General features: G+C 49.5%; 1 protein-coding gene across 1 annotated transcript; it reads left to right on the top strand.

The window, feature by feature from the left end:
• The first annotated feature begins 904 nt into the window (after nucleotides 1-904).
• LOC128932633 (microtubule-actin cross-linking factor 1-like) lies at nucleotides 905-19,847 on the top strand. The gene is made up of 3 exons (XM_054259185.2): nucleotides 905-1,308; nucleotides 3,368-3,639; nucleotides 19,567-19,847. Exons 2-3 carry the CDS (start codon nucleotides 3,420-3,422, stop codon nucleotides 19,710-19,712), a joined length of 366 nt encoding a protein of 121 aa, XP_054115160.2. The 5' UTR covers nucleotides 905-1,308; nucleotides 3,368-3,419; the 3' UTR covers nucleotides 19,713-19,847.

Here is a 19,847-nt window from a genome sequence, read left to right on the forward strand (position 1 = left end):
GGAAGATGAGGCCTTCTTTGGGTCCCTCCTTCATTCAGTTCCAGAAGCCCAGCGGGTAGGTGGACCTATAAGGACTCGCAGAATCTGCAGGACGCTGTCCGGGAGCTGAAGCAGGAGCGCCAAGGGCGGGGACGGAATGTGGGTTTAAGGGAAACAAGCGAAAGAGGGGTGGCCATGGAAAAGGGTTGTTTAAGAACCCGCGTCTGGGCAGACAGACAGTCCTGAAGCCTGAGAGAGAGACTAGGACCCGGCGGTGAGGAGCTCCAAGAGGGCGGGCCGGCTGAGCTGGCCCGGGGTCAGCGAGCAGCCGCGGGGCCCGGGCGGAGAGGTCGTGGAGCAGAGGGCGGGGAATTTGGGGGTGTGGTTGGCCTTGAGGGGGGACACCGGAGGCCGCCAGGGAGGAATTGCAGAGGGGAGGGTTCGAGAGGGCCCGGGCGTCAGGAGGACGCGGGGTCAGTGCGGAGGGGGGCGCCGGGCGGCGGATGGGTAGGGGCGCGCGGGGTGCGCGGAAGCGCCGGGGTGGGGTGCAGGGCGGGGGGAGCGCGCATCGGGGGGCGGGGGGCGGGGTCGGCGCTGGGGGTGGGGGAGCGGGTTGGGCGGCTGCGCCGGCTCCGCTTCAGCCGCTGCCGCTAGGGCGCGGGGGGCGGGGGGCTCGGCGACGCGAGCTCGGCCATTGTGGGAACCGCTCCCCTCGGCTCTGCCGCGCTCCCCTCAACCGCGCTCCAGCCCAGGGCGCGCCCGGCCGCCGCCGCCTTCCCTGCCGCCGCGGGCCGGTCTTCCTCCTCCTTCGGCTCCCAGGGTAAGGCGCGGGGCGCAGGGTTCGATGCAGGTGCCCTGCCTACTGAGCAGGGTGCGCGGAGGCGGCTGGGGTGCGGTGATTGATCGCGCGAGGCGGCCGCGCCCCAGCCCCCGGCAGCCGGCGGCCGCTGACAGGCGGCTTGACAGGCGCGGTGACAGCGGCCGTGCGGGGCTCGCACCTGCAGCCCCCGCGGCAGGCTCCGGGGAGCGGCGAGGACGCGGAGCTGGGGCTTCCCCTGTGCGGGCGCTGCCAGGGCGGAAGGGAGGCGTGTTCCCCGGGAAAACGGGGCACGGAGCCCTGTCGGGGCCGGGCCCCGGACCTGCGGGGGCGGGCAGAGCCGGGCGAGGAGGGTCGCTTCCCAGCCCCAGGGCTCGGCCGCTGGCCCCAGCGCCCTGTCGGTCCTCAGTCGCGCGTCCCCGCTCTTTGTCAGCCACGCTTGGCGGGCACGCGGACCCACCCGCGCCGCTCCAGGCTCGCGGGCGCGCTCCTCCTCCACCGTGGGGAAGCAGGTGGGAGCCAGGTGGAGAGGGTCGCAGCGGGTGAGAGCACCCTGTGAGGTGCTTGTCGCCGACCGGCCTGCAGCCTTCAGGGTGGGCTGGGGCATGGGCAGGCGCTCCTGTGAATCTCGGGGATTGATGGAGTGACCCGGGTGACCGAGGGTGGGGTGGGAGCCCCGAGGTCAAACAGGTGTTTGTGAGGGGCCGGAGATTGACGGGGTAGAGCCCAGAAGGGACGCTTTCTCCTATAGGAGGCCTTGGAAGAGCCGGCCTTTGTAGTGAAATGGGCGTCTTGGAGAGGAATGGGCGGTTCTGGCATGAAGCAGGTGGTCTGAGAGGAGGGGCATTTTTCCTAACCCTGAGCTGAGGGTAGGGGCGGAAGCTTGGCCTGAGTTTCCCAGAGGTTGAGGCTGTCACTTCAGTAACTGCCCAGAAGGTAATGGGAGGAGGGGTCAGTGCTAGGATAAAGGGCAAAGCTGTGCCAGGACCAGGGTCCTTTCCTTTCTGTTTCCTGTGGCTAGATCCCTTCTAGATGTTCCCTGGGAAGAGGGCCCACATGCTGCTGGCACAAGGGGTGCCCTGGCAGGGAGACTCGGCTGCCTAAGACTGCCTACAGGCCTCCTGCACTGTTTTTATGTTTCTTCTGTGCCTATGGTGGGGATCTGCCAATGACCCAGGAGGCTGTCTCTGCCGTTTGCTGCCTCTAGGCTAATTCGAGAATCCTGGAGAAGCTGTGGCCACAGACCCAATGTGTCCAGGCATGTAGGCTACCTCCCTGTCTCTACACAGCCCTGTGTGCAGGTATTCCCCATAAGGGAAAATCAACAGCTCCTGCCCTCTCTGGACCCTAGAGCCAAAGTCAGAGCTGGCTACCCAGGTTGGCTTTGGGGCCTGTAGGAAGGCTGGTAGCTGAAGGCACATACCATCCGTGCTCTGATGGAGCCCTTGGGGTGGTGGGCCATGTGTAGCAGATGGTTCTGGGAAGTGAGCTTGGCCTGGCTGAGGGAAGGCTGCCCAGTCTGGCTGGTGGAGCCCAGCTGGCCCTAGAGCAATTGTATTTTCACTTAACTGTCTCCACTAGCTAAACTGACAGAAAAAAATGGACTTTCTGTCCCATCCCTCCACCCCATCCTCATGCTGTGCCACTTATTCCCACAACAGCCCTAGAGTAGCAAATGAACATTTAATGCCTGCTGGGTGTCATGCATGGCATCAACCAGTACTACATTTGCATTTAACAGTGTTCTTAAAACATCCTCTGAGGTGGAATATTACCCCCATTTTGCAGATGAAGGAACTGAGTCTCAGAAAGGTGAAGTGACTTACCCAAGAGCACAGCAATTTGTAAGTGGCCAAACTAGAATTTATACCCAGGTCTGTCTTACTTCAAGTCTAGTACATTTTCTAATATATCTGCTGGAGATAGAGTGGGAGAAACCAGGGAATTTCTGCCTATTCTAGCCCATGGTTTGCTTCATGCCTGCTACTGAGATCATGCTTTAGCTTTTTGAAAATACTTCCCATCTGTTGCCCCAGTTTATCCTTATAGCATTCCTGGGAGGTAAGTAGAACAGGAATGTAATAATAGATACTGTATATTGAGTGCTCACTGGGCACTAGGCACTATTAAGCACTTTACATGCAGAATCCAACCCCATAGGGCTAGGTTCTATTATTATCATCCCCATTTTGTAGATGAGGGTGCTGAGGCTTGGAGAGACCAAGTAGCTTCTCCAGGGTCACACAGCTAGTAAATGGAGTAGAATTTAAACCCACAGCGTTCTGTCGTGGGATCTGTGAGCTTAATCTTCCAGATGTGCCAAATAACAATAATAATAGTTCCTAGGAATAGGAGCTAACTTTTACATGATGTTTTAAGATTTATAGACATCATCACAAACAATATCCCCCAAACCTCGTGAATTAGTTTTGGCATGTATCATCTTCATCCCATTTTCCAGGTGAAGAAACTGAGGTTCAGATAGACAGGACTAGAACCTCTGCTTCCCAAGTCCCAGCACTCCTTATGGGACCTCTTTGGTCTGCTCACATTCACCCCTTTCTCCTTCAGATCACTTCTCCCTGGGCTCCCAGGCCCTCCTGCAGCAGCCCCCACCTGGGCCATGTCTTCCTCAGATGAAGAGACGCTCAGTGAGCGGTCATGTCGGAGTGAGCGGTCGTGTCGGAGTGAGCGATCTTACAGGAGCGAGCGGTCAGGGAGCCTGTCTCCTTGTCCCCCAGGGGACACCTTGCCCTGGAACCTGCCACTGCATGAGCAGAAAAAGCGGAAAAGCCAGGATTCGGTGCTGGACCCTGCAGAGCGTGCTGTGGTCAGAGTTGCTGGTAAGAGAGATACCCCAGCAGGTTGGACGCTGTGGGTGTGAGGGAGGAATGGGACATGGTGCAGCGGCACATGGGGAGCCTAGGGGCCCTCACCAGGGCTCTCTGGCAAAGCAGCCAGAATCGGATTTGTTATTGTTACTCTTGGAAAGATGTTGAAATAACATTAATGAAAACCTCAAAAGAGGAAAATTTGCCACCCCTGTGCTAACATGAGACCTGTTTTCATTTCTGTACCTTCTTCCTTGTCTTTGTCCCCATTCAGTTATATTTTCTCTGTAGTTGCCTTCATGGCTTAGGTACCATTCTGCATCTGACTCTTTTTAGTCACTCTTATATTAAAAAGATTTTCCGTATTGCACCTTAGACTTTATAGTTACTATTTCTAATGGCTGTTTAATATTTTTTATGATTTTCTAAATCCTACTCTTTTTTCACTTTTTGGCTATGTTAGACAATGCTGCTGAGAACATGGTTAAGAATAATTTGACTTCTGTTGGGTTATTTATTTCCTTATAATGAAATCCTTGGAGAGCACAGTTTTACTTGTATCACCTTCCAGAAGTGTTCTACATGCAGACCTTTAACATGGTCTGAAGGCTGGGGCTGTCTCCTGTGGTGGGATGTGCCCGGCTGTCTGACAAGCAGCCGTGAAATGTAGTAGTTATGAGTGTAAGCTTTGGAATCAGAGAGGGTAGAGTTCTGGATTGTGGTCCTGCCACTGACCAACTGTGTGACTCTGGGCGAGTCCCTTGTTCTATCTCAGTGTCACTTTCCTTGTCTTAAGAATGTCTGCTGTGCAGGGCTGCCTTGAAGGTTAAAGTGTGGAAAGCCCTTACCACAGTGTTTTGTTCAATAAAGGAGATGCTTCAACTGAAGGCATCCACAGCTGCCTCCCTAAAGTGTGCTCAGCATCTCAGCAGGGTGTTGGTGCTAGAGTACAGATAGGAAAACAGAGCAGTGCCTGCAGCTAAATCAATGACATAACTAGCTTTCAAGCCATCACCAAGGCCTGTACTGCTACTTTCTTTGTGTCTCTCAAATAATATACCTGCTCCTTCCACTGTATAGTAGCTCTTCCTCTCTTAGTCTTGCCCCCATCCTCCACATGACTAATAGAGTATTTTATTCTAAAATACAACCTCATGGGCACAGTGGTGCATGCCTGTAGTCCCAGTTACTCGGGAGGCTGAGGTGGGAGGATCACTTGAGCCCATGCCGATAGGGTGTCCACACTAAGTTCGGCATCAATATGGTGACCTCCCAGCAGCAGGGGACCACCAGGTTGCCTAAGGAGGGGTGAACCGGCCCAGGTTGCAAATGGAGCAGGTCAAAACTAAAACTCCCATGCTGATCAGTAGTGGGATCGTGCCTGTGAATAGCCACTGCACTCCAGCCTGGGCAACATAGTGAGACCCCATCTCTTAAAAAAAAAACACAAACCTCAAGAGCACATATTTAGCGGGCACACTGGCTCACGCCTGTAAGCCCAGCACTTTGGAAGACCGAGGCAGGTGGATCACGAGGTCAGGAGTTCAAGACCAGACTAGCCAACATGGTGAAACTCCATCTCTACTAAAAAAAACTACAAAAATTAGCTGGGCATGGTGGCCTGTGCCTGTAATCCCAGCTACTTGGGAGGCTGAGATAGGAGAATTCCTTGAACTGGGACCTGGGAGGTGGAGGTTGCAGTGAGCTGGGATCGTGTCACTGTACTCCAGCCTGGGCTACAGAGGGAAACTCCATCTTAAAAAACAAACGAAAAAAAAGAACATATATTCTATTTTATGAAATGAAGTGTTGGCCAGGCGCGATGGCTTACACCTGTAATCCCAGCACTTTGGGAGGCCAAGGTGGGCAGATCATCTGAGGTCAGGAGTTTGAGACCAGCCTGACCAATATGGTAAAACCCTGCCTCTACTAAAAATATAAAAATTAGCTGGGCATGGTGGTGGTGCTGGTAATCCCAGCTACTCAGGAAGCTGAAACAGGAGAATTGCTTGAACCCAGGAGGCGGAAGTTGCAGTGAGCTGAGATGGTGCTACTGCACTCCAGCCTGGGTGACAGAGTGAGACTCCATCTCAAAAAATAAAAATAAAAAAAAGAGATGAAGTGTTGCCTGTATAACACTTCATTAAAAATCCAATAAAAAATAAATAAAATAAAATACAAACCTAATTCTATTACTCAACTGCTTAAAAACCACCTTTGGCTCCTCATTGCCTGTGGAATAGAGACTTCAGCATAAAGATCCAACAAAATTACTTACCTCTAAAGCTTCACCTGCTGTCACATCTACCCCCAATCACCCTGCCACGGTACACTGTAACTTGCCCCCCAGAGGGATGCATCTTGCAGGATGAAACTAACATGCTTTAATTTTCTTCTCTGCAAGATGCTGGTAAACCCTCCTTCTCTTTTAAGTGCCGCCTCCTCTGTCCTTAATGCCCCCAGTGGTATCCAAATCTTCCTCCTCCGCTCTCACAGTCATACTTTTCTCTCCTCCATGTTCCCTTGTACAGTGTAGCAGTTAACCCACAGGGTGCCCATTACTCCCTTAGAACGGTGAGCAATTTAGGACATGTCTTATATTTTGAGCCCCAGAGGGCTGCACATGGCCTTGTGCATGCTAGAGACCAGCCAGTACTGAAGGACTGAATGAATGCTAAATGAGTGTTTTGACGTTATTATGTGATGTGACAGATTGTGATCCAGAAACAGGGGCACTGAGCTGTAATGGAAAGTCAGACAGAGAAAGGCTTATGTGGGCTCAGGTAATTAGGAAAAGACTTTAGAGGGAGTGAGCTCCAAGTGAGGAGACAGCAGTAGGGCGTGGAAGGCAGGAAGGAGAATTTGAGCTCTTTCTGATGGGCAGCGGGGAGTCCTTGGAGGAAGTCCTTCTCAAAACCACGGGGCCTGCAGTATCAGCCAGGCACAGAATTTCAGAGCTGTCCCTAGGGTGCAGGAAGGGCTCTACTTGTCTCCAGTCTTGAAGGGCCACGACTCAGCGCCCTGAAGACTCGAAAACCTCTTTCTACTGAAGACAGAGTGGGCTGTCTCATTCTTCCTTCTTTATATCCTCTGCCTCCATCCTTCATCACTTATGCATACTCATATCGCTTTGTGATGATTTCCCCTTCCAGTCTTCTCTGAGGAGGCCCACGGGATGATTTGCCTGCTGCTTCAGATTTGGAGACTAGAATAGAAGTGGAGTGGACTCAAGGAGGCTTAATTTTATGCAGGCAAGGCTCCTAAGGATCCTGCTGGGTGAACTGAGCACGGGGATGGTGGGTGCTGTGCGGTGCTGTGTTTCTGGCATGGATGCTGATCTCCTTTGCATCCTGACACTGCTGAATGCCTCTTTTGAGGAGGGGGCTGGGCCAGTAAGGCTGAAAATGGGGAGACTGCCATGGTTAAAAATAACTCATGCACTGCAGTTGGGCGTGTTTCTTTAGCAGGAGAGGAGAGAGGCAGCAGAGACGAGGCGGGACTGCGACTTCAGGGTCTTGCTGAAATCTTCCTGTGATTTTAGACTGCTGTGAGGGCTCCACCAGAGTAAAGAAAAAGGCAGCCTTAGCTCTGCAGGGACTCCTTCACAGGAGGTACAGGAGGGGCATGTCTTGGAGACCCTGGATGCTGTGAAGCTCTCTGAAGCAGAATTTTAATTGTGGGAGGAAATGAAGTCAGTCTTACACTGGAAGCCAGCTGTGGCCTGTGCAATTTTCTCCTCCCCCTGGATCTGGCTTAGGAAGCCAAGTGGGGGTGTCTGAATCACTCACCAAATACGGAGCTTCCCTTTCCCTGGCCTACTCTGTGTCCTGAGCTGGTCTTGGGGCCTCGCCCTGCTTGAGGGAGAAACCCTTCAAGCATGTGTGACCCTGCTGGTCACACATGTCAGAGTAGAGAGGGATGTTGGGGCTGAGAAACCTGCTGATTTCAGTCTACAAAGTCAGACAGGTTCTCTTCCTCCTGTCTTCCTGTTCTCATCCTTTCCCCCATTTGTTTCTCCTTCTTCTTTGCCAGCCTTATTCTCAACTCCCTAAGCCCAGCCACATTCAAATGTAACAAGTCACTAATGAAAGTGTCTTGTTTCTGTAAATCTTTATGATTTACACAGAGATTTCAAAAGAACTCTGTGTTAGGCAGGACATATGTTAGCATCTGAGGCTCAGAGAGTTTAAGGGACTGGCCTATAGTTACAAAGGACTGGTAAACACAGATCTTCTAACTCCAAGTACATTGCAATTTCTTTTTTTGAGGCAGAGTCTCACTCTGCCACCCAGGCTGGAGTGCAGTGGCGCAATCTCAACATACTGTAATCTCCGCCTCCTGGGTTCAAGCTATTGTCCTGCCTCAGCCTCCCGAGTAGCTGGGATTACAGGGGTGTGCTGCCACGCCCAGCTAATTGGTGTATTTTTATTTTTTTTATTTTTGAGAGGGAGTTTCGCTCTTGTTACCCAGGCTGGAGTGCAATGGCGCGACCTCGGCTCACCGCAACCTCCGCCTCCTGGGTTCAGGTGATTCTCCTGCCTCAGCCTCCCGAGTAGCTGGGATTACAGGCACGTGCCACCATGCCCAGCTAATTTTTTTTTTTTTGTATTTTTAGTAGAGACAGGGTTTCACCATGTTGACCAGTATGGTCTTGATATCTTGACCTTGTGATCCACCTGCCTCGGCCTCCCAAAGTGCTGGGATTACAGGCTTGAGCCACCGCACCTGGCCTGTGTATTTTTAGAAGAGATGGGGTTTCACTATGTTGGCCAGGCTGCTCTCGAACTCCTGACCTCAGGTGATCCGCCCACCTCGGCCTCCCAAAATCCTGGGATTACAGGCATGAGCCACCATGCCCGGCGCTGTACATTGCTCTTTCTATTTCCTTGGGCAATACATGGCAACCAGGCCAGTCTGAATCTTCTGCAGGTGACAATCTAAATCTCCACACTCACCTGAGAGACCTTTTGGTCACTTCCAGGAAAGGCCTCAGGATCCGGGTCTATAGAAACAGGAAAGGGGAGAGACCAAGATCTTGGAATCTTTGCCTCTTCTCCTCTGGCTCTCTGTCTTTAGTAAAGATCAGTAGAAATATCCTTACTTACTGATGAGAAGCAACAAAAAAGTGGGGCACTGGGGAGGTTACTCTAGTAAAGAGTACAACCCCAAAGGATAGAAACAATGAGAGGAAGAAAAGATGTATCCCCTGGGACCTGTGAGAGTAGTTTGAGAACAGGGTGCAAGACAGGTTGTCACATGGCTGTACACTGCACAACCCTTCGGGGTGCCATTCACATAACATTTGTTGTCACTGCAGACATGTACATTTATTACTACAAGTTTCCTGCAGATGGCACTACCATATCTTGAAGAAGGGCTCATGTTTGGGCCAGGGTCTGGTTGGGTGCAGGAAGATTTCACCCTCTACCCATCAATCAGGTATTCCTTCATCTAACATCACATAATCAGGACCCTCCCTGTCCTTGGCATTGGTGTTCAAAGATGACTAAAGATGTGGTCCCTTCTGCATGGAACTCAGTCTAGTGGAGCGGATAGAAGGGAAAAAAGGCCAAGTGTAGTGGCTCACGCCTGTAATTCCAGCATTTTGGGGGGCCAAGGCAGGAGGATCACTAGAGCTAAGGAGTTCAAGACCAGCCAGGGCAACATAGTGAGACCCTGTCTCTATTTTTTTTTAAGTAGTTAAAAGGGAAAAAATAATTCTGTCCCCATATGTGTTGTGAAAAAGGGGAGCACAGTGACTCAGAGCTAAGGTTTGGACTTCTCTCTGCTTGTTCATTTATTCACTCATTCATTCAATCAACTAAAAAAAGGAATAAGCTATGTGCCAGTAGAAAGCATCTGTGGGATTCACTCTTGGGAGTCTCTCAGCAAATGCTGCTGAAATAATCATTCCCAGCATCTGCTCCATTGTGGCCTTCCAGTCAGATGGCAATTGTATCTCTGCATAGCCCTTGTTTCATTTGGCTTTATATTCACGTTCATTGTTCTCAGGTTCATTTCCCTCAGCAGCTCTGGAGCTCTGTGCAGTCACAAGTCCCATCTTACTCTTTTTGCCCAGGGGCAGAGAGCCATAAAAGCACTACCTGGTTAGAAGCTGGAGCTCACTCCTCGGGGCCCATGTGTCTCTTCTCCAGGTTGGGAGCTTCAAGAAGACATCCCACAGGCACCTCTCTGCTTCTACATTTATTTATTCATTCATTCAATTAAAAAGTGGATTGGCTGGGCGTGGTGACTCATGCCTGTAATCCCAGCCCTTTGGGAGGCTGAGGCGGGAGGATCATGAGGTTAGGAGTCCAGCTTGACCAACATGGTGAAACCCTGTCTCTACTAAAAACACAAAAATTAGCTGTAGAGTATGGCTGTAGTCCCAGCTACTCAGGAGGCTGAGGCAGAATTGCTTGAACCCGGGAGGTGGAGGTTGCAGTGAACCAAGATCATGCCACTGCACTCCAGCCTGAGCCACAGAGCGAGACTCCATCTCAAAAAAAAAAAAATGGATTAAGCTCCAGCTATGTGCCAGGTACTGTGGAGACAACTGAATCTGGAGTCACAAGACTTAGGCAAATGACCTTGCTTCTTGGAGCCTCAGTTTCCTTGTCTGTAAAAGGGAGATGGTGATACTTGCTTCAGGTGATCATTGAATGAGAATCAGAATGTGCTGGAAAAACACAGCTTCACATGGCCTGTTATTGCACTTAGCAGTATCATTCCTTGTAACCTCCCTGGCAGCCAGATGAGGCAGTGGAGGCTTAGGAGGCCAGCAAAGAAGGGGCCCACGCCTCTTATTTCTGTCCCTTTCTTTTGTTCTTTAGGCCTTTGTCAGGGAGCAGATAGATGTGGCTTATTCTGGCCAAGCCGTGAGTGGAAAGAAGGGGATGCAGGGATGGGAAATGGAAACTTAAAGACAATCTCACTGGGAATCCTTACTCCTGAGCCACCAACCTTCCTTGCCCTGAGGCTCCTCCTCCTTCCCAGCTTCTCTACTTCTTTCTGGCAGCATCCACAGAGTCTCTGGCCCTGTCCTAGAGCTTGGTTTCAGTAGTAGGAGAGATGAACAGAGGAGGGTGCCCTGAAAGTGGGGCAGAATGAATTGTAGCTACACACCACCAGCTCAGCTGCAGCTCTTTGAAAGTAAATCTGGGTCACATTAGCTGTGGGCTGGAACATGACCACGTGGGCAGAATGCTGTGTGGGCAGCAGAAAAGACAGCCAACCTGTCCTTTCTCTGAGGTGCAGGGCCCCTGTGGGACCCTAGTTGGTGAGGGAAGGTGGCTGCTGAATTGCAAGGTATATTCCCATCTTAATGCCATCATGCTTTTTTAATGACTTCCTAGGTGTCATAGAGAAAGGTATGGAATGGCAGTTTGGCTCATGCCTTTCTGTTTGTTATGGGAGAAGCCTAGGCTGAAGGGAGGAATACAGAGGAAAGACTCTGGTTACTGTGGGGACCGTGGAAGGCCATCATTTCTCAGTCTCATGGGCTCAGGGGTTAGATGCCACCAGAGTAGCTGACACTGCAGCAGGAACTAGGGCTGCATTTGTTCTTTATTTCCGCAGTCCTCGCCTTGAGGAAAGGTCTATGAACAGATACATCATCACTAAAATGTTATATGGAGCCTGGCTGGCCTCCTCTTTCTGGTTGCTGTGGCTCGGACCTGCCATGATTTGGCCCTGCCACTGCCTGTTGCCACCTGTCAGTTAGAAGCCTGCCAGCTTCTTTCTCTGTCTTGGCTTTCTTGTGGCAACAGAATGGGTGCTCCTTGTTGGAATCTCTGCCTGGACCTGTGATGCTGCTACAGGGAAGGACTGAAGCCCCTATAACTTGAAGGGTGATGATTACAGGTTGAAGCTTCTGTCCTGAACTGTGCTTCAGCCCTAACCCAGAAGATACCAGGCTTTTGCCTTGTGGTCAGGGGAGGATTCTACCTGGGGCCTCAGTGGTGTCTCCCCCCTCATTCACACATTTCCTCATGTGCTCACTCTTCCATTCATTCATGCAAAGGACTGGTTTTGGGAGTCAGCTGGAGTCCTAGTTTCATTGCTTACTTGCTAATTGGGTGACTCTGGGATGTTAGTAACCTCATTGAGCCTCAGTTTCTTACAGTTAAAATGGCGGAGCAAGAGCACTACCTCGGAGACTTGCATGGTAGATTAAATGAGGTAGTGGGAGTAGGATGTTTGGCCCGGTACCTGCTATTTAGTCAGTCCTTGATACATATTAGCTATGAACAAGTGTATGAGTGAGTGAATGATACTAATGTGTATCATTCACTCACTCATACACTTGTTGTATATCATTCATTCACTTATACACTTGTTCAGAGATTCATGAATGTGCTGATTTATCCCCTTGCTTATTCACTGATTACACACTTGCTAATTTAACCGATATCCCCAGGGCTACTTTGTTCTAGGCTCAGACTGCACTTCAGAGCTTAGCTCCTGCCGATGAAGACAGTTAGAATGCAGCATGAGCTGAGCTACATTGCAAGTCCAAAGAGTTTTGAGGAAATTCTGGAAGGGAAGGAACTTCTACTCCTGCGCCTCCCCGGCTCAGAGCAATGATAGCATTTCTTCTGGGACTGGGGAAATAAATAGGAATTAGCCAGGACAACCTGAAGAGACAGGGCACATGTCTGTTGTTTGCATCTATTCTTGTTTCTTTGGCTTTAGTAAGAAGGAAAGAAGGAAAATGAAGAGAGAACAGCTGGTGAGAATTAGGAACTAAAGAATCTAGAGGGTGGCTTGCGGAGTGAACTCTGGATTCAGTTTAGGAGTGTCTGAGAGCTGGTGCCAGCTGGGATCCTCCAGTGAATAATAACTAGTAAAGCCGCTGTGTAGAGTCCTAGATGTGTACCAGGCATTTTACATACATCATTTAATCCTTAGAGACCCCTGGAAACTAGTTGCTATTCTTAACAGAAATATTAAGGAATGTGTTTGAGATTATACATTGAGCATATAATGGAGCTGGGATTCAGCATTACTTAATGTTCATGGCGTCCCCTGGCACCCAACATATATAATATACCTGTTGGAGTTATTCAAGTGCTGAGTTTTGGGTCTGCCTAACTCCAAAGCCCAGGCACTTTTCAGGATATTTCAAACATATTAAAGTAACGAGAATAGTACAGTGAACCCCTGTCATCCAGAAACAAGAATGATCAATTCATGGCCAACTTTATTTCATTCATACACTCTTGTCAGTGGAACAAACACAGTTCCTGTTTTTTCTATTCTTTTACTGAACAATCAACACAGAAGACTTCTGTGACCCCAAGATACATGGGGACTTCTCCCTGCCAGCAAGTTAAGCAGCAGTTCTTCAGTGGACACCAGTGGGGTGTCCTCCAGTTTAATTACCTAGAAATAGCATCAGATCCCACAGTTTGAGGGTTCAGTCCCCAAGACATTCCCCTACTCTGCCTTTTTCTTTTTTTCAGATGGAGTTTCTCTCCTGTTTCCCAAGCTGGAGTGCAATAGCACGATCTCAGCTCATGACAACCTCCGCCTCCTGGGTTCAAGCAATTCTCCTGCCTCAGCCTCCCGAGTAGCTGGGATTACAGGCATGTGCCACCACACCCCAGCTAATTTTGTATTTTTAGTAGAGACAGGGTTTCTCCATGTTGGTGAGGCTGGTCTTGAACTTCTAAGCTCAGGCAATCTGCCTGCCTTGGCCTCTCAAAATGCTAGGATTACAGGCGTGAGCCACCACACCCGGCCAATTTTTTGTATTTTTAGTAAAGACGGATGTTGCCATGTTGGCCAGGCTGGTCTCGAACTCCTGATCTCAGGTGGTCCACCCGCCTTGGCCTCCCAAAGTGTTGGGATTACAGGCTTTAGCCACCGCACCCACCTCCCCCCCAGCTCCATTTCCAATGCCAATCACAGGTTGTTTTACCTGTGCTTCTGCCTGACTGGCTATAAATGGGGTCCTGGCTGGGTGCGTTGGCTCATACCTGTAATCCCAGCATTTTGAGAGGCCAAGGTGGGAAGATCTCTTGAAACCAGGAGTTTGAGACCAGCCTGGGCAATATAGTGAGACTCTGTCTCCACAAAAAATAAAATGAAATTAGCCAGGCGTGGTGATGTACCCCTGTAGTAACAGCTACTCAGGACGCAGAGGTGGGAGGATTGCTTGAGCCTGGGAGGTTGACGCTGCAGTGAGCCAACACTGTGCACTGTAGTCCAGTGACACAGTGATACCGGATCTAAAAACAAACAAAACAAAAACCACAAAACACACAAAGGATACAGGTAAAGAGATGCAGAGGGTGAGGGGCGAGGCATGGAAGAAGGAATGTGGAGCTTCCATGCCCTCCCTTGTATGCCACTCTTCAGGAATCTTCACGTGTTCAGTTATCCTGGAAGCTCCCTGAACCCAGTCCTCTTAGGCCTTTCATGGAGACTTCCTTGGGTAGGCATGATTGACAACCATGTAGAAATGTGATTGGGCAAAAAGTGTATGGTCTAACACAGTGTGGAGACCCAGCAAAGCCTGGCTGTTCAAATTCTTCTTAGATTTTCTGTGCAGCATTCTTTCCCTCAGGGTATGGGGCAAGACTCCTTAAATAGGGTCTCATGACTACAATCAGAAATGTGGGGGAAGACTGAGAGTGGTGGCTCACATGTATAATCCTACCACTTTGGGAGGCCGAGGAAGGAGGTTCGCCTGATGCCCGAAGTTCAAGACCAGCCTGGGCAACATAGTGAGACCATCATCTCTACAAAAAAAAAAAAAAAATTCAGTCAGGTGTCATGGTGCATGCCTATAGTCCCAGCTATAGTTGGGAGGCTGAGATGGGAGGATCCCTTGAGCCCAGGAGGTCATGGCTGCAGTGAGCTATGATTGTACCACTACACTCCAGCCTAGGCAGAGAATGAGACACTGTCTCAAAAAAAAAAAAAAAAAAAAAGCCTGGCTACCATGGCTTATGCCTATAATCCCAACACTTTGGGAGGCCAAGGCGGGAGGCCAAGGCAGGAGGATCACTTGAATCTGGGATTTCAAGACCAGCCTGGGCAACATAGTGAGACCTTGTCCCTACAGAAAATAAAAAATAAGCCAGGTGTAGTGGCATATATCTGTGGTCCCAGCCACTCAGAAGGCTGAGGTAGGAGGATGATTTCAGCCAGGGAGATTGAGGCTACAGTGAGCCATGTTTACACCACTGCAGTTGTGATCACCATCATCCAGCCTGGGTGACACAGAGAGACCCTCTCTCGGGGAAAAAAAAATGCAGGGAAGATTGAGTCCTACTTTGGGAGAAAAAAGAAACAGGTGAAAGGAGGGCAGAAGGTCAGAAAGATTCTGTTTTCTAAGACTTGCTTTGCTTCTGAGGCTTACAGTGCCTCAACATTATAGCAGAAAACTATGACAAGGACTACAGGAGTTATGAGCCAGGAACTGTGGACAAAAAACAAACAAACAAAAAACCATATATAGCAACCCCACGTCTCCCTCCCCAGTTATATATAAGAAAGTTCTGGTAATCACATACTTTTACCTTCCCCACTTTTTGTTTTTGAGACAGTCTTGCTCTGTTGCCCAGGCTGCAGTGCAGTGGAACACTTATAGCTCACTGCAACTTCAAGCTCCTTTACCCCCTCACTTTTTAATCATTATATTATACTGCCTTTGCTCTAGTAGTAAATATATTAGTTTACCTGTTTCAGAGTCCATGTCTGAAGACTGGAACCACTGCCACCTGACCCACTGCCCAGAGTCTTCATGAGGGATTCTTTTTTTTTGAGACAGAGTCTTGTTCTGTCACCTGGCTGGAGTGCAGTGGCACGATCTTGGCTCCTGGGTTCAAGCAATTCCCTTGCCTCAGCCTCCCAGGTAGCTGGGACTACAGGTGCGCACCACCACGCCCGGCTAATTTTTTGTATTTTACTAGAGACAGGGTTTCACCATGTTGGCCAGGATGGTCTCGATCTCCTGACCTCATGATCTGCACACCTTGGCTTCTCAAAGTGTTGGGATTACAGGCATGGACCACTGTGCCCTTCAGAGGTTTCTACCCTGAGGTGGTGTTGGATGGGGAGCTACGGCTTCAAGTGAAGGGAAGTTTCATAGGTAAAAAAGCCACATCTCCCAGTTTGGGGAACCTCTCAGTTCCCCAAAGAGTATAGACGGCCTGTAGTCCCTCAGAGAACCCACACAGGGCAAGACCCTGTCCTGCCTCAGAGCAGGAAGGGAGATTGGGTATGGTTGAGCAGGGCTCACATTAGCCTGATTCCTTCAAGAGTGAAGCTGGGAGATAGCAGAGGGGCCAGTACCTTTTATAATTATTGTTAGGTTCTGAATGCCAGCCTTGGGGCTCAACATCTTACATGTTGTATTTGACCTAATCCTCAAAACAACTTTAGGAGGCAGATGTGCTACAGCAAAGGAAGTAGAAACCCAGAGAGTTTGGTAACTTGCTCAAGGTCTCCCAGCCAGTAAGGGGCCAAGCTTGGAATGGTGCTAACTCTGCCTAGGGCAACCCGCTGCCTCTCCCATTACAAGGAATGGTAGTTTAATAATAGCTTACATCTGTGTCGCACTTCAAGGTTCACAGAGTGCCTTAACACCCATTATCTCCACTGTGCCTCGGGAACCCTATGTGGTGAGGCCTTCCACGCCCCTTTGGGATAGCTGCCTGTCAGGGGTCCAGCCTCCGTTCATTACCCCCAGTAAGCACTGGAGATTCTTTGGAATTGGCTCTGACAAGCCAGGGAGAGGCTGAGGTGGAGCGGCTTGGCCAGTTGCTATGGTAACCCAGATGGCTGAGTAACCATTTTGAGGGTTGCTATGGTGATGGGCTGCTGGTGGCAGGGATCCTGTCTTCCTGGGTGGCTGGCCTCCAGGCCACTTAAATTTAGATGTTGCACTTTCTGAACAGAAGAGGGCAGCATGAGAGCAGGCAAAGGCTTCTTACCCCAGAGCAGATTTGGGAACTTGAGGCAAAGCTTATAAAGTGTTTCTAGGCTGGGCACGGTGGCTCACGCCTATAATCCCAGCACTTTGGGAGGCCGAGGGGGGGGTGGATCACGAGGTCAAGAGATCGAGACCATCCTGGTCAACAAGGTGAAACCCCGTCTCTACTAAAAATACAAAAATTAGCTGGGCATGGTGGTGCACGCCTGTATTCCCAGCTACTCAGGAGGCTGAGGCAGGAGAATTGCTTGAACCCAGGAGGCGGAGGTTGTGGTGAGCCGAGATCCTGCCATTGCACCCCAGTCTGGGTAACAACAGCGAAACTCTGTCTCAAAAAAAAACTGTTTCTAGGAGCTGGGCAGAAAGGGAATTTTGGCTGGGATTGGCTAAAGCCTGTACCCAAGAGGCTGGTGGAGCTGCACTTCTGAGACTAGAACTAGGTAATTTTCTTCCAAGAACTAGCCAAAGGATAACACTTGGGGCTGCCCCTTCAGTGCCTGGCATCAGCTACTATTGGGGAATATAAAACACACAGCAGACAGCTACCCTTGCAAGAGAGAATATGTGCACTTGTGTGTGTGCAAACACTCACTACCAGCAAAGAATTTCTTTCTTTCTTTCTTTCTTTCTTTCTTTCTTTTTTTTTTTTGAGATGGAGTTTTGTTCTTGCTGCCCAGGCTGGAATGCAATGGATTTTGGCTCACTGAAACCTCCGCCTTCTGGGTTCAAGCGATTCTCCTGCCTCAGCTTCCCAAGTAGCTGGGATTACAGGGACCCACCACCACCCCTGGCTAATTTTTTGTATTTTTGGTAGAGACAGGGTTTCACCATATTGGCCAGGCTGGTCTTGAACTCCTGACCTCAGATGATTGGCCTGCTTCAGCTTCTCAAGGTGCTGGGATTACAGGTGTGAGCCACCACACCTGGCCTAATAATTTCTTTATAAAGCATCAATTAACACAAAAAATAATGCAGCATGAACCAAAGTGAAGAAGAGCTGGGAATAAACTTTCTAGAGGTCGAGGAAGGAGCACGAGCAGAAAGAGAAATAATTTTTTACTTCCCTCTTTCCTCCCTACACATGAAGTGCCCTCAACCCTTGACCACTGAGTGGACATTGAATTGGATTCTCAATTGTCTTGAATCACAGATCTGGCTCCCTCCCCGACCCCCATATGAGTTCAGTGAGGCATCCATTCCTTCAGCAAATATTTATTGAACATCTACTATGTGCAAAGTATTCTGTTAGGCCCAGTGATAAAGAAAAATGAAATAGATGTCTTTGCCCTCAAGAACCTATGAAGTAAGAGATTAAGGAGGCAGTGATACAGACATCCACAGTACATGTACCTATAGTTCAAGACCAACATAATGAGACCTTGTCTCAAAAAAATATTTTTTTAAAAGCCTGGTGCAGAGGCTCACAACTGTAATCCCAGCACTTTGGGAGGCTGAGGCAGGCAGACTACTTTAGTCCAAGAGTTTGAGACCAGCTTGGGCAACATGAGGAAATCCTATCTCTACCAACAGTACAACAATTAGCTGGGCATGGTGACATGTGCCTGTAGTCTCAACTGCTGATGGGTTGGCTGGTGGGGGTGCTGAAGCAGGAGGATTGCTTGAGCCTAAGAAGCAGAGGTGTCAGTGAGCCGAGATTGCACCACTGCACTCCAGCCTGGGTGATAGAATGAGACACTGTCTCTAAATAAATAAATAGAAAAAAAATTCATGTCATTTGGGGTGAACTTTCAAGGTAGATTTCAATAGGTGGAGTTGGGGGATGGGACATTCTAGGAAAAGGCTCAGAATTTGATTATAGGGAAAGAAGGTACACAGGAGGGTGTCATAGATCAGCCTGAAAAGGAAGATAGATATCTAAATATGGAAAACTTGTAATGCCAGCCTTAGATAAGGGAGGCTGTGAGACAAACATTCTCTCTCCTTAAATACTCTAGCCTTCCAGCTAGTCAGTAGTCACAGCCAGCCAATATTTTAGGATCATCTGGTTCACTCATTCATGCATTTAATAAAAAATTTAGGCCAGGTGCAGTGGCTCATGCCTGTAATCCCAGCACTTTGGGAGGCTGAGATGGGCAGATTACCTGAGGTCAGAAGTTCAAGACCAGCCTGGCCAACATGGTGAAACCCCATCGCTGCTAAAAATACAAAAATTAACCGGGTGTGGTGGCAGGCACCTGTAATCCCAGCTACTCAAGAGGCTGAGGCAGGGAGAATTCCTTGAATCTGGGAGAGGGAGGTTGCAGTGAGCTGGGATCACACTATCGCTCTCCAGCCTGGGCAACACAGCAAGACTCCGTCTAAAAAAAAAAAATTTAAACAACTATACAAATGTGTGTGTGTGTGTGTGTGTGTATGTATGTGTATATTTTTAGAGACCAAATTTTGCCATGTTGCCCAGGCTGGTCTTGAACTCCTGGGCCCAATCGATCCTCCTGCCTTGGCCTCCCAAAGTGTTGGGATTACAGGTGAATGAACCAAAGGTCAAAGGTGAAGAAGAACCACCAAGAACAGCATTAAAGAATAGTTAATGAGTCCCTTGTATGTGCCAGATCATTTGCTAGGTGCTAAGGATCCTGTGGTCAGTAAGATGACAAACAGCCCCAGCCCTCACGGGGCTTACGATTTAGTTTGGCTAAAATACCTTGTACCATAACTTCAAGTGCGATGAGTGTTACCAAAGGGTAGAGGAGGACCTATTAATTGGAGGAGGGGGGGTCAAGGAAGGTTTCCCCCTGGGGAGTTTCAGCAGGAGCATGGGTAGGAGTGAGCCAGGCCAAAGGAGACGACCTATGAAGGTTATAGTCTGGGAAGAAAGCAAGTGGGACGGCCCTGAGGCGAGATAACACATTTGAGGAGCTGAAAGAAATAGAAATTGGCAGGACTTTAGGGAGGGGGGCATTTGATGAGGCTTTAGTTGGGAGGACACCAAAGATAAAGGGCTTTAATTTCCTTGTATTACCCTTCTCCTCCACTAGATGCCCTTCCGAGTACATTCTTCTGCTTCCCCCATTGCAGCCTTCTTAGAAATGCAGCAGCAGTCTCACCCATCAGGAGCAAAAGAAAATCAAAGACCAAAAGGAGAAAGGCTCAGAGCTTTTGCGACTGTGTGGTCTGGCTATAAATTTAGACTGTTGCTTGAAAGAAGCGAAAAACCTCCCCTTCATAAACTTCCTTCTTCCCATCCCCCGGCAGCCGCTTTGTTCCTCTAGCCTTGTAAAATTTTCTCTGTAATAAAACAGGAACATCAGCCAAACAT

Source organism: Callithrix jacchus, chromosome 7 (genome assembly GCF_049354715.1).
Source record: "Callithrix jacchus isolate 240 chromosome 7, calJac240_pri, whole genome shotgun sequence".
Taxonomy (NCBI): Eukaryota; Metazoa; Chordata; class Mammalia; order Primates; family Cebidae; genus Callithrix; species Callithrix jacchus.